The 15617-nt window shown below is 36.4% G+C and overlaps 1 protein-coding gene across 3 annotated transcripts in view; it reads left to right on the forward strand.

The window, feature by feature from the left end:
• Positions 1-14223, forward strand: part of RNF180 (ring finger protein 180) — a 249135-nt gene extending 234912 nt beyond the window's left edge. For all 3 annotated transcript variants that reach the window (XM_062212190.1, XM_062212189.1, XM_062212191.1), the window contains exon 8: positions 13206-14223. In XM_062212190.1, the coding sequence (XP_062068174.1) occupies positions 13206-13405 (200 nt within the window). In that variant the 3' untranslated portion in view covers positions 13406-14223. The remainder of the gene's footprint in view (positions 1-13205) is intronic.
• The last annotated feature ends 1394 nt before the right edge of the window (positions 14224-15617 follow it).

The following is a 15617-nucleotide window of genomic DNA, read 5'->3' on the forward strand; positions in this document are numbered from 1 at the left end:
TTCTGTTCCATTCATTTTTTTTTATTCAACACTACATTTAAATATTTTTTTTTAAACTGGAGAAAACGATACATGTATGCCATTGGTACTGCTTTTTCTTTTGTTGCATTTTTCCTGATCTGAGAAAATGAAAACTATATGATAATTTCTCAAAATAGTTCATAGAATGGAAATGACTTGAAACTTTGAATTCACTGTGAAATATGTAATATGTTTTCAAATTATTTTATTCTACACTCCTTACATGGCATGTCCGAAGAGTTTACACACATTCAAAGAATAATTGAATAATTCAGTTTCAAAATAAATTATAGAACTGGTGTCCACAGAGAAGTGTTTTTAGGCTGTGTTTGATGCAGTGACTCCCTGTCATGTAGGTGCTGACTTTGTGGGAACACCAGCAGGGTGTATCTTTGAAAAGATAAGGAAAAGCTGAAGCCATCATGTGTTTTAATTTATTTGCAAAAGGAAGATCATTTCTCAAGCCAACAAAATGTCTTTTTCATAATTGAATATTTATTGTTAATAAAGCCTGACTTTCTGAACATTTTCTGTTAGAGTGATTTTTTTCATAATATTTAACAAGTAACTTAAAATCTCTATATATAAGTAAAAAAAAAAGATTAGATTCCTTTTCATTCTGTAAATGACTGCATATATTTATAAATCTGATTAAGTGCTATAACTCACAGCATAAATAACTCACCAATTGATTCTAACAATTTCTATTTGCTAATTTATAAATTATAGAAATAATTTTTGTTTGATATGGATATCATTGCTTAAATGATTTCTTATTTAATCAGGAAAGACATGTTTACTCAATAATTAGCTTTAGTTATTATTTTAATTATTAATGGGTTGTTTTCTACTTGAGTCCTTATTTTGTTTCAAGGCTACCAAGTAAGTGAACACTGCATTGTTTCCCAAAGGGACATCTTGTCAGCTCTAACCCAGTGCTGCTTAACATTTAGCATACCTAACAGAAGTATTCCTCCCCATTTATTGCAGTAGACAAAAATGTCACTATGTACTTTCAAATGTCTCCCACTACCACCCCTTGAGAATAACTGGGGTTAGAAAAGAAAAAATGAGTAAATTGGACTTAATCAAAATTTAATATTTTGTACACCAAAGGACATTACCAAGAAAGTAAAAATCCAACCCACAGAAAATATTTGCAAATCACATATCTCATAAAGCCTTAATATCCAGAACACATAAAGAAATCCCACAACTCAATAACAAGAAAGCAAACGAGCTAGCTTGAACAATGGGCAAAGTACTTATATAACATTTCTTTGAAGAAGCTATACAAATGGTCAAGAAGCCTCTGAAAAAATACTCAATGTCATTAGTCACTAGGGAAATGGAAATCAAAATCACAGCGAGATTCACACCTACTAGGATGGCAGTAATAGAAAAATAACAAATATGGCATGCAGAAATTGAAATCCTTGTACATTGCTAGTGGAAATGTAAAATGGTACTGCCCACTGTGGCTGTCATTGTTGACTGCAACGTAATTCACAATAGCCGTAAGTTGGAGGAAGAAAACAAATTTGCATCAGCAGTTGGGTAGATTCACAAAATATGGTTTATGCATATACTGCACAAAAAGGAATAAAAGAGAAAAAGGAATGAAGTACTGATACATACTGCAGTACAGATAGAAAGTGGCGGACACAAAAGTTCAAACATTCTGTGATCCTACTTACATGAGATGCCTAAAATAGGCAAATTCATAGAGACAAAAAGTAAACTAGAAATTACCAGATGCTAAGTACAAAGGAAATAGGGAACTAATGCTTAATAGTTATGGTTCCTATCTGGAGCAATAAAAGAAGTGTAGAAATAGTGATAGTGGTTTTACAACATTGTTAATGTAATTAATGCCAGAGACTGAATTGAATTGCATACTTAAAAATGGTGAAAATGGCAAACTATGTTATACTTATTTTACTCAATAAAAATGTCTTTTTTAAAAAGCTGTGGTGCTTCTTACCTGGCTATAAGATCAAACATTTAAAAGTATTGTAATTTAGGTGTGGGAATTTGGCGTAGCAGTTAAGCCTTAACTTGGGATGCCCACATCCCATATTGCAGTGCCAGGGTTCAAGTACAAGCTCTGCTCTCCATTCCAGCTTCCTATGAATGTGCATCCTGGTTCCTGCTACCAAGATGCGAGACACAGATTGAGATCTGAGTTCCTGGCTTCAGCCTGGCTCATTCCAGGCTGTTGCAGGCATTTGAGAAGTTCATTAGCAATTAAGAGTTTGCTTTCTGTTTCTGTTTCTGCCTCTGTCTTTTTTTCAAAGGTTTGTGATTTAGCATAACTTTATAAACTACAATTAAATTTAAGCAGATGTTCTAGGGTTACTGGTACTCTGCAACATACTTTAATATAAAAGATTAATTTTTGCAGGATTAATACATTTGACTCTGGGAGCCTAAAGATATAGTAGCTAAAAGGTGACATGTATAATCTATTTGCATTAACATTTAAGTATATTAACACATTAACTGCATACCTATTTGTAACTAAATATATCATTCCACCTCTGCTAAGACCTACTTATATCAATCAACTTTTGACACAACAAAATTCTTATGTAATAAGAATATGGAACGGTAAAACTGTGTGCTTTAATCTTTTGTCTGTCCCATCAAATGTGAAAGACATGTATTTTTAGTACTGATTTCAAGGCTCTCTGCTTAGCATGATGTCTTTTAAATATATTCATAATATTGCTCAATTCCTGCTGAAAATACATTTGAAAGGCTTGATTCAGGGCATTCTAAAAATAATACTAATTATTCTACTCTCTACAGTCTGTCCTTTCATTCAGGCACTGATCCAACAAACATGTATTGAGAACACTATAAGCACAGTGCAAGTTGCTGAAATTGCAAAAATAAGTAAGGTAACTGTCTTTATGTTTCTGAAAGAAGATTCAAAAAAAGGCCACTATATGGTCTTTGATAGTGAAAATAAATCTGAAATATATTCTGTAGGAAAAAAAGTAATTTGTTTCCATGATGTGAAAAAAAATCTTACTAAAATAATATTGTTCTTTAAAAATAGAAATTGAGTGACAGGTGGGGCTGGCATCGTGGCATAGCAGGTAAAGCTGCCACCTGCAATGCCAGCATCCCTCTTGAGCATCACTTCATGTCCTGGCTGCTTCCCTTCTGATCCAGCTCCCTGCTAATGGCCTTGGAAGGGCAGCAGAGGATGACCCAGGTGCTTGAGCCCCTGCCATCCATGTGGGAGACCTGGATGAGGCTCCTGGCCCCTGGCTTCGACCTGGCTCATCCCTGGCCATTGTGGCCACTGGAGTGAACCAGTGGATGGAAGACAGTGCTCACTTGCTCTCTGTTTATCTCCCTCTTCCTCTGTTTCTGTCTGTAACTCTGACTTGCAAATAAGTAAATCTTTAAAAAGGAAAAACAAGTAACTGTTAGGGGTTCTGGAATCCTGGTAGTCATATTCTTCATAAATTTAATAGCAACTTAGAAATTTTTTACATGTCTTTCTTGCTATTTGATTTCACTATAAACTGTTTTTCCAAGAACTTTTTATCTTCCATGTGAGAAATCAAGTCAGATCCAACATTTGTTTTTATCACCTGTTTCTTCAGTAGTTTTATGCATTACTTTATTATTTTCAGTCATAATTCATAGCAACAGTGAAATAATTTTCCTTGTAGTGCTGGGTGGCCCACTCCACACCATCCTCAACTTTGGGACTCAAGATGACAAGGAAGGTTGGCCTGGTCCATTGCCGGTTGTTGTGGCAGAGAGGACTGCTGCAGCATTTTATTCTAAGAAGTGCTTACACCCAGAAACAATGTGTTATTTACATTGAGATTTGTTTGCCCTAGTCAGGTCTCATTGCTATGCATAATTTTGGAGAGACAGAGAAATAAACCCTATACTCAGAAAATAAACCATAAATCAGAAAAGTCAACCACATACTAAGAAAAAGACTAGTATATTTGTAAAGAGCTATAGGTGTACCACAACTATGAAAATTTTAGTCTAATTCATTGGAAAACTTGAACATAATGACTAATGTGTAAAAATTATCAAAAAGAACTCAAAATGAACTAGAAAACATAAATACATCAACAGTTACTAAACAAGTGGATTTTTTAAAAAATTTAAAATCTGCCCCTAAGGGCCATCAATATGGCACAGTGGCTGCCTGCATCGCCTATTAGAGTGTATGTTTGAGTCCCAACTTCCCTACTTCCAATCCAGTTCCTGCTAATTAGCCTGAGAAAAGTAGAAGATGGCCCTGCCATCCATGTGGGAGACCTGGCTTCTACCTAGCCCAGCCCTAGCCATTGTGGCCATTTGGGGAGTGAACCAGCAGATGAAGATATCTCTCTCTCCCACTCCCCTCTCACTACTCCCATTCCCTCCACCTCCGCCCCGGATATCACTTTGCCTTTCAAACAAATAAAACAGATCTTTAAAAAAGGAAAGGCAATTCACCCCATACCTGAAAACACTACAGGCCCAAATGGCTTTAATAAGTTAACATGTATCAAACTAAAAATTCTATTTTAGCAAACTGCTTCAGACGCTAAAAGATTGTGAGGTTAGCAATGTCAAGAATTAAGAGACTGAGATTTTTATCCTAATTGTGTGCTAACAAGTTATTCAGCCAGTTTCATGAATGCTGGCAAAAAACAGACTCATCTCATGGGTAACAAATAAAGAATGGTTTATTTCTCACAACAGTAGCCACAGTAACAGCATTTGTGATAGACACTTTAGTTCCATTTTCCATAGGGCATCAAAAATAAGGCCAAATGACATCTATACATGCAATGGGGTATGTTACATAGAACTCTGAGCTTATGTAATACAAATCTTTTGTTAGAGGTATTAAATATATTTTGTTAAAGTGGAAATTCTCTCCTCCCTTCAGAGAAAGGTACCTCCTTCTTTGATGGCCCGTTCTTTCTACTGGGATCTCACTCGCAGAGATCTTTCATTTAGGTCCTCGTTGTTTTTTTGTTTTTGTTTTTTTTTCTTTTTTGCCAGAGTGTTTTGGCTTTCCGTGCCTAAAATACTCTCATGGGCTCTTCAGCCAGATCCAAATGCCTTAAGGGCTGATTCTGAGGCCAGAGTGCTGTTTAGGACATCTGCCATTCTTTGACTATGGCCTTGTCGAAATAAGATCAAAGTCGGCGAGCTCAAGGGGCTTCCATGGCCTTGGCAACTCATGACTAGAGCTTGGGGAGATTACTGACACATTAAACAAGAGTGTCAGTTTGTTAAGTGAACAACAGGAGTCACTGTGTACTTACTCCTCATGTAGGATCTCTGTCCTTAATGTGTAGTTCAATGTAAATTAATGATATGACTAGTGCTCAAACAGTATTTTGCACTTTGTGTTCTGTGTGGGGGCAAACTGATGAAATCTTTACTTAATATATACTAAATTGATCTTCTGTATATAAAGATAATTGAAAATGAATCTTGATGTGAATGGAATGGGAGAGGGAGCGGGAGATGGGAGGGTTGTAGGTGGGAGGGACGTTAAGGGGGGGAAAAAGCCATTGTAATCCATAAACTGTACTTTGGAAATTTATATCTACTAAATAAAAGTTTAAAAAAAGAAAAGAACAGGAACAGGAATAAAGAAATAAAGGCATTATAATGGAAACTGGTTCTCCCAGAATGAGAGGTTGAATGAGTTCTCCCCTGACACCTTCTCCGTATTTCCTAATTTTAAGCTGAAGAAAGCATGTATCTCTAGAAAATCAAAGGATAATTAAAAATCATCTATGGTTAAATATATATATATACTTAAATTTATATATATATATATATATTGTTCCAAGACTATAAGCAAACCAGCCCTCTATCCCAAAGGAAGACACTTTATCTTCCAAGACTATTTGTTATATAATTGTCTTTCAAAAAGATAGTCCAGAACAAAGGTAGTTAGTATCTCTGCACAGAAGATTTGCAGATATACAACTAGACAAAAATATCAAAACAGAATTATAAAAAAATCTCGCTTTTAAAGTAAGCATAAAAATATAATCTTAAAGTATTAATAAGCTGAATCTATCAATGTATATGAACCAAAATATCAGGAACATATGAAGTTTATCCTAGATATAAAAGAATGATAAAACATTAGAAAATCACTAATAATTTTTAAAAATTATTTCTTTCATTTGAAAAGCAGAAAGAAAAGACAGAAACTGACAGACTTTCCATCCACCAAAGCTAGGAACTCCATTCAGCTCTCCCACATGGGCAATAGAGACCCAACTACTTGAACCTTCACCTACTGCCTCTCAGGATAGGCATTAGCAGGAATGCTGAATTGGGAGCAGAGCTGACACTCAAACAAAGGCACTATGATAGGAGATGTGAGAGTCCTAAGCAGCATCATAACTGCTATACCAGATACCTGCTACAGGTTTTAAAAGATTATTCAGCATTAGAAAAATCTGCTAGTTAAATTCATCATGTTAGTTTATTACAGTAGAAAACCATATGAAGCTCTCTATAGATACAGAAAAAAATGGCAGACTTGACAGTAATAAGTATGTGAGTATGTGAAATATTAGTACAAGAAGCCAAATCTTCAGATTCCTTGAAGAGTACAATTTTTACTGTAGTATTTATTTATTTAATTGAAAGGAAAAAGGATAGAGAAAAAACTCCCATCCACTGGTTAAGTTACCAGCTAGGCTAACCAGGAACTCAACCCAGGTTTCCCATATGGGTGGCAGGAATTCAGTTACTTGAATTGTCACTAAAGCCTCCTGAAGTATTAGCAGTAAGCTAGAATCAGGAAACGGGGAGGGTATATGAACCAAGCAATCCAGTGTGTGATGCAGGCACCTCAACTGTTAGGCCAGACACCCACCTTGTATGCTTATTTAAAACATGTGTTTACTTTAAAATAGCATAGTTAAAATATACTAAAAGTATATATAAAATATACTAAAGAATGTCAAACATAATCTTTAAACCATGTCTTCATACCAGAGTAATTATTAGCCTATCACAAATGCTAGGACATAGCTGAGTCTATAAAACATGAATTCTCAGTGAATAAGTGCTTTAATCTATTAGTTCCATTTTTTTTTTTGGAATGAAGTGATTATATATGTGAACATTGAACATTACCATAATTGTAATATCTCCTAGACCATACATTTTGAATGGGGTCAAAAATTGGGAGACACAAAACAAAGTCTTTGATATTTTAATAGTTTCTGACCTTCAGAAGTTCAGCCATTCCAGATACAATTTTCTTCCTTACCATTTAGTTCACATTATTAGGGAAAATCAAGTTTAAATTCAATCTAAACTAATTCATTAATTAGATTAGTTGTTTTAAAGGAGTTTGAATTTTTCCCTTTATGGGCCTAAAAATAGTAAATAAAAGCTTAAGAAACACTGTTCTAGACTTGAGTTTTCTTAAGAAACAGTGTTTGGATCACCTAGAAAAGCTGTTGGGATTGCATGTCCCTAAACTCAAGCTCTCCAAAGTAAAATGCCCATGGGTTATGAGCAAGGCTATTCATTGCTATGTGGGAAGATAATATTAAAATGTATATTTCTGTAGCAGAATGAGTATTTAGTATTATTTAGTGAAGTCTGACACTGGCATTCTTTATTTCATGTAACATGATACGTAATGTTAACTAAGGACATTTGACAAAAAGCATAGGGCTGACTTCATTAGTTTATTTTCCATGTGTTGCAATATACTAAAGTTTACAAATGCCAAGCTAAATTTATTACAATATATTATCTAATTTTGGCTAAACTACCAGCACAAAGGACTTAAACCAAATTCTATAAAAAACAAGATTGAGTAATCATAACACCAAGGAAAGCAAATAAAAAATGGAAAAAATTTTTTGACAGAGTTGTAGACAGTGAAAAAGACAGAGAGAAAGGTCTACCTTCTGTTGGTTCACTCTCCAAATGGCCGCCACGGCCGGCACTGCGCCGATCCGAAGCCAGGAGCCAGGCCCTCTTCCCGGACTCCCATGCGAGTGCAGGAGCCCAAGCACATGGGCCATTCTCCACTGCCCTCCCAGGCCACAGCAGAGAGCTGGACTGGAAGAGGAGCAACCGGGACTAGAACCCGACACCCATATGGGATGCTGGCGCTGCAGGCAGAGGATCAGCCAAATAGGCCATGGCAACGGCCCCAAAAATGGAAAAATTGACACATCATCATGATAAAAGCTTTTTGTAAGGTATAAAAATGAACAATTGACTAGCAATATAGATGAATATAGGTGCCAAACGTTATTAACCTCTCCACAAAAAGGAAGCCAGAAGAGTAAATAAATAGCTGCATTTCAAGGTAAACATATTGGAAACCAGCAAGGAAGAAATAAGAATCCTTTAAGACATTAAGACTAAAAATAGCGCCCAGCGCCGTGGCTTAACAGGCTAATCCTCCACCTTGCGTTGCCGGCACACCGGGTTCTAGTCCCGGTCGGGGCGCCAGATTCTATCCCGGTTGCCCCTCTTCCAGGCCAGCTCTCTGCTGTGGCCCAGGAGTGCAGTGGAGGATGGCCCAAGTCCTTGGGCCCTGCACCCGCATGGGAGACCAGGAGAAGCACCTGGCTCCTGGCTTCGGATCAGCGTGATGCGCCGGCCGCAGCAGCCATTGGAGGGTGAACCAACAGCAAAAAGGAAGACCTTTCTCTCTGTATCTCTCTCTCTCACTATCCACTCTGCCTGTCAAAAAAAAAAAAGACTAAAGATAGCAGCATATTCAATTGAATAAGGCATATTGGACAACAGTAACCCTGGTTTCCAGGCTAAAAGAAGCCCCATTAAGGAGAAAAAGTGAATGACAGAGTCTGTGTGGGACCCATCAGTATGGAAGCCAGAACCTTACTGACCATGGTGTTCCACAGACATCACAGGCTTAGAGCCAAGGTCATGGGAGCTACCCGGAATCTGCACCATAGCTTTGCCTCAGGGAATATTACATTATCTTCCCCCAAAATCCAGAGCCTAGGTTGCTGCAGCAGTGTGACACTGGTGGCAGAATCACACCACTGGCTGGTCATCAACCAAAGGAATGAATCCTGTCACAGATTCTCTACCCGTGCTGGCTACTTTCCCCTCAACCCCTGGCTTGCATCCATACTGCAGGCTCTCTGTAGCCACAGTTATGACCAGCCTGGAGTTGATCCCAGTTGCTTCTGACTCCAAAAGCATGTTTCCAGGACCAGATGCTTCCCAGAGCCACTGCCACTGTCAGATTTATATTCTAATGCAAATGCCCCAGCCACCACTTTTAGCCCACCTCCACTTGACTAGAGCACACATCCACCATATCCAATGCCAGCACTGTGCAATTCTGTGCCATTACTCTATCTAATATCAAACCTTCTGCTATCACTGCTGAGGAAAAAGAGTGAATGTTTTTGGCACCACACTTCCATTGCTGAAGTAGCACCATCTGAGTGTACTACTCTTGCTATATGTGCCTCACTACTCAGGTCACTCTGAGTACCCCTTCTCTATGTGACCTCAGATTCAGAAGTTTTATTTGGTCATATCTCCAAATGCATTCCAACCAAACCCATCAATTAAAGCTAATGACTAAAGACAGACTATACTAATGTGCCCAACTACAACAATAGTCCATATAGCCTACAGAACCAACACCTTAAGACACATCATCTGGAGAGATCATTCACTACAAAACTCAATTATAAAAATGGTAGGGACAGGGGCTGGCACGGTGGCACACTAGGTTAATCCTCTGCCTGCAGCGTCGGCATCCCATATGGGCGCCAGGTTCTAGTCCCTGTTGTTCCTCTTCCAGTCCAGCTCTCTGCTATGGCCTGAGAAGGCAGTGGAGGATGGCCCAAGTGCTTGGGTGCCTGTACCCGTGTGGGAGACCAGGAAAGAAGCACCTGGCTCTGGCTTCAGATCGGCACAGTGCCCACTGTAGCAGCAATTTGGGGAGTGAACCAATGGAGGGAAGACCTCTCTGTCTCTCTCACTGTCTGTAACTCTACCTGTCAAATAAATAAATAAAAATTGAAAAAAAAAATCGTTGGGACAGCCAACCCACCTTAGATGCAAATCTCAACAAAGGGACACAAAAAGTATGAAAAACAAGTAACATAACACCTACAAAGAAACTCAGTAACTCTCTAGCAACAGACCCCAAATCAAAGGATGTTGACAAAATACCTGACAAATAATTCAAGGAAGGAAACTCACTGAAATATGAGAGATTACAGACACTTCAAATAAGTTAGGAAGATAACGCATAATGTAAATGAGAAATTCAAGAAATACAAATTCTGAAAAGCCAGCAGAAATCTTTGAAATGAAGAAATCAGTAAGTCAAATAAAAATAGATGAAAGCCTCAATAGCAGAATAGATTAAGCAGAATATCTGAACTTGAAGACAGATCTTACAAAATACCAAGTCAGACTAAAATAAATAAAAGGAAATAAGACAGACTCTGAGGAAAAATATTTGAGTTTTGAGAATCACTGAAGAAGAGAATAGAAGCATAGAAAATACATGCAGTGAAAGTATTGCTGAAAACTGTATTGATCTTGGGAATGATACGAACAACCAAGCACATTGGACCCCCAAAACACATGAGAAAAAAAATCCTCATCATGGCATATTATAGTCAAACTATAACCAACAACACGGTTTTTAAAACTACAAGAGGAAGAGCTAAGTCACATATAAGAGAATCCTCCTTAGACTAACTACAGATTTTCTCAGCAAAAACTATACAATCCAGGAGAGAATGGAATGATATATTCCAAGTTCTGAAGTTAAAAACTGGCAACCAGGAATACTATATCCAGAAAAGCTATACTTCACAAATGAAAGAGAAATGAAAGACTTTCCAAGATAAGCAATCTTTTATCTTGGGGTCTACCTTATGGTATAGTGAGTGAAGCTGCTACCTACGATGCCAGCATCCCATAGGTGTGCCGTTGCATGTCCTAGCTGCTCCACTCAAGATCCAGCTCTCTGCTAATGGCCTGGAAAAAGCAGAAGATGGTCCAAGTGCTTGGGCCTCAGTCAGGCTGTAAGAATCCTTTTATTTAAGATATACAAACTTCATATATTTCGTAAGTACAACTTCAGGAATTAATCTTTGGGGAGAAATATTATCTAATCACAAAATATTGATTAAAAATTAAATGTTATGGGGCCGGCACTGTGGCGCAGCTGGTTGGAGCCCTGGCATGAAGCACTGGCATCTCATATGGGCGCCAGTTCTAGTCCCGGTTGCTCCTCTTCCAATCCAGCTCTCTGCTGTGGCCTGGGAAAGCAATGGAATATGGCCCAAGTCATTGGGCCCCTGCACCCATGTGGGAGTCCCGGAGGAGGCTCCTGGCTTTGGATCAGCACAGCTCTGGTCGTTGCGGCCATCTAGGGAGTGAGCCAACGGATGGAAGACCTCTCTCTCTCTCTCTCTCTGTCTCTACCTCTCTCTGTAACTCTGTCTTTCAATTAAATAAAATAAATCTTAAAAAAAATTAAATGTTATAAGAAGTCAGGCAAAAAATTAGGAATTAAAACCTATTTGATATGCGTCTCTATAGTATATTCTAAAACATTACTTTTTTCATGACTTTTTTAATTTCATATTTTAAATCTAGGTAAGTACAATCTACAAATACATATAACCAACAAAATTGAATTATTTTTGATTAAAGATGTTTGACTTTAAATAACCATACTTATGCCCTTATAACAGCATCCCAGCCAACAGGAGCAGCGGCCTGATCTATAAACTAATGTGTAACAGTACTCAGTTGTTAAAATGGATGAACCAGAACTTTCTTCAAGCTAAAACCTTATAGAACCTACCTCACTAGAGCTGTTACCAAGTATGAGAACTACGTTTTCTCTGTTCAGTTTATTGTGCTGTCCCTGCTCTCCTACAATGACAAACAAATAAATAAAGTATGCAGCAGTTGAATATAAAACTAAAGATTAATAATTGGGTTGTTACACTTTCAAAAATTGAGTTTTAGGTTTAAATTCCTGTGTTTTATATATTAGTTATCCAACAAAACAGGCTGCCAATTGGGCAAGTTTGTATTCACACTCTAAATAATTAGTATGTAAATATATAAGAAAAGACAGCATTTCACAAGATGCAGTATTTCGTCCAAATGTCACATTCATTCAGTAATTAGTGGGCTACAGATAATTTATATAGTTGCTTTCTCATACCAATCAATCCCCTGAAGTATAACCATCCTTTGAAATTTATAAAAAGTAAAGCTAAATTTATTCAAAGTCATATCTCTATCATTTACTTATTGTGAAAACCAGACTTTTTTTTTTCATACTATCTTACCCAAAAAACTGCACTGAATCAGATTCTTAAGTCACAAGTTGTAATTATGGTAATCAAAACTTGACGAACTATAGTTGTATTAACAGTTATAAAAATAAAATATAAAGAAGTTGAATTTAGAAAATATTCTCATGTGAAAATAATCACATTTGATGCTCAAAATTTTTTAAGTGATAAGATGATAGACATGAGAAATCTGGGACCCAGAGATAGTTCCCTTGCCTCAGGCAGGAGTCAGAACAAAGCTAGTGGCTGGTGCTGCGGCTCAATAGGCTAATCCTCCGCCTTGCGGCACCGGCACACTGGGTTCTAGTCCCGGTAGGGGCGCCGGATTTTGTCCCGGTTGCCCCTCTTCCAGGCCAGCTCTCTGCTGTGGCCCCGGGAGTGCAGTGGAGGATAGCCCAAGTCCTTGGGCCCTGCACCCCATGGGAGACCAGGAGAAGCACCTGGCTCCTGCCTTCGGATCAGCGCGGTGCGCTGGCCACAGCACACCAGCCGCAGCAGCCATTGGAGGGTGAACCAACGGGAAAGGAAGACCTTTCTCTCTGTCTCTCTCTCTCACTGTCCACTCTGCCTGTCAAAAAAAAAAAAAAAAAAAGAACTAAGCTAGTCTCCTGAGTCCATATCCTATGTTCTTCACGAACTTTACTGTGGTTGCCCTTAACATCTGACCTAGAAGAGACTTTTAATAGTTTCTCATCACTGAGAAAAACCATCAGGAATACAAAATACCACTCAATTACATAAAGATATCTTTGTTTATGGTTATTGTTCATATATAGCCTCCTTTTCAGCACTTACCCTGAATTTAATGAAATTTAAAATATGTCCATCTCCTAGGTTTCCACAGACGGGCAGCTCCAGTTACAAGAAGGCAGTTCCCACATGGTGCACATAGAATGGATTATCTGCACTTTGAGGATGATAGCCGTGGATGGTGGTTTGACATGGATATGGTGATCATCTATATTTATTCAGTGAACTGGGTCATTGGGTTCATTGTGTTCTGCTTTCTTTGCTATTTTTTCTTTCCGTTTTAGGAATTTTCATACCTTACTCTAATTGAACAATCATAAATGATGTAAATAACAATTGCTTAAACCTTTTTTTAAATGTGCTTTGAAGTTTTTATAATATTGCATTGTATAAATTCTTGGTGTTTATAAAAAGCCTGAGAATAATGGACTTATTTATTAATGATTTTCATTAACAAACTAAACTTTACTCAAGAGCTAGCCTAGCCAGCACTTAGCAACAATGTTTTATTAATATCATAGTTCTTGGTTTAGGATTTCGGGTTCTACTTTTACAATGTCATTTTTATACTTATCTTCATTGTACAGACAGATTTTGTCTCCACTTAGAATAGTAAAATACAAAATGAAATGATAATCTGGACAGACAGTGTATCTTGATTGCTAAAATATTTAGTCAATCACCATTTATTCTCAGGCAAATTATATATATTAAAGATAAGTAATATTCTCTGGGAACTAATTTAGCAGGGTATATTCAGGTTTGGTTTCCAGTTATCTCTGCCTATACCCCCTTCTATTATCAAGAAAACTTACCATCCTTTTTGAACAGACCTAAAAATATCTTTAGTGTAACAGTTTTAGTTATTATAAGCAACAGTAGTAAATACAAACAATGAGACTAATCCCCAACAATAGACATTTCAGAGAACTATGTTAAAATTTTCCAAATTGCAGGATGAATCACCTGAAAATATTTTTAAAAATTACTGGCTTTCAGTAGTCTAATAAAATAATGCATGTCCAAATGTAATTTAGTGATTCATTGAACTAAAATATTGTTAAATATATTGTTAATGTGCAATAAAGAGTGACTTTTAAACTTTTTTACTGTTAAGTCATTCAATGTATGGAATAAAGAATTGTTGCAATGGCCTTGGATTTACAAAAAGACGACGTGACATTTTATTTTTATTTATAGTTACACTAATCCTTATAAGTTTTTCCTTATTAAAAGAAGAAAAGAAAATTTTCCAATGTGGGAAGAAAATGAGGCAAGGTATCCCAATGTTAAAAGGTAAAAAAAGATACAAAGTATCATAAGCTTATTTTTTGGTTACTTGAGTGATCTTTGTGAAACCTAGGACAAAAGTTTTGAATATGAATTTAGCATCCAGCATTCCTATACTATGTTGTCATATATCTGATAGCAATAAGCATGGTTTACATGAAATGGGTGAACCTCTTAATGGCACTATAATATTCCCAATCCATCCAACATAGATCAACATGGATCAGTCTGTAACAGTTCAATCTTAAAAAGTCAAAATTTGTCCTGATTACTGCTAATGTATTTGAATAAAAGACTAGACTGATGGTATGTTACATACTAAAAAATACATACTAGTACAGTTTGTTATTCTAATATTGTATTTAAAATATATTTATGAAAGAAAATGGTAATGTATATTAGACATTATTAAATCCAGAAAGCAGAAACTAAATACAATTAGAAACAGATAAATTTGTGCTTATCATCACTAACTTATTGATCAAGTAAATATAAGGGAAAATGTCAGCCTTCCTGAAATATATATTGAAAAATTAGTAAAATGCATATTAAAACGGGAATAGTATTTTAAGAACTTTAAACGTCAACTCTTCCAGCTTTGCAAAGTAGCAATACAAGGGTACTTCAAAAAGATCACAAAAGATGTAATTAATAGTTTATTTGGGTGAAAAAAATTTTTAAATCCACTCATAGTTTCTCATAACATATATTTTCATAAACAATTTGAAGATTCATGTGATTTTTAAATTTTTTCACAAAAATAATTTTAATTCAATTTAATTCCTAACTTTTTAAAGTATTCACATATATCTTTATTAAAAACTGATTTTAATTATTTATAAAGTTACTATATAGTATTACAGATTTTTCAGGGAGGCTCTGTCTTTTTTAAAATTTTATTTAAGGTATACAAATCTCATGTATTTCCTATATACAGATCGAAGAACATAGTGATACTATCTACCCTACCATCTCTCCCGCCCATATTCCCACCATTCTTCCTCCTTCTCCTATTCTCATTCATATTTTTTACAAAGATCTATTTTCAGTTATCTTTAAACTCATAAGATTAATATTACACTAAGTAAAGAGTTCAACAAATAATATTAAAAAACAAAACAAAAAAAATACTGTTTCTCAACACTTGAGACAAGGGCTGCTAAAAATCATCACATCTCAAAGTATCAATTTCACTCCTATAGATTC

This window comes from Lepus europaeus, chromosome 15 (assembly GCF_033115175.1).
Source record: "Lepus europaeus isolate LE1 chromosome 15, mLepTim1.pri, whole genome shotgun sequence".
Lineage (NCBI taxonomy): Eukaryota > Metazoa > Chordata > Mammalia > Lagomorpha > Leporidae > Lepus > Lepus europaeus.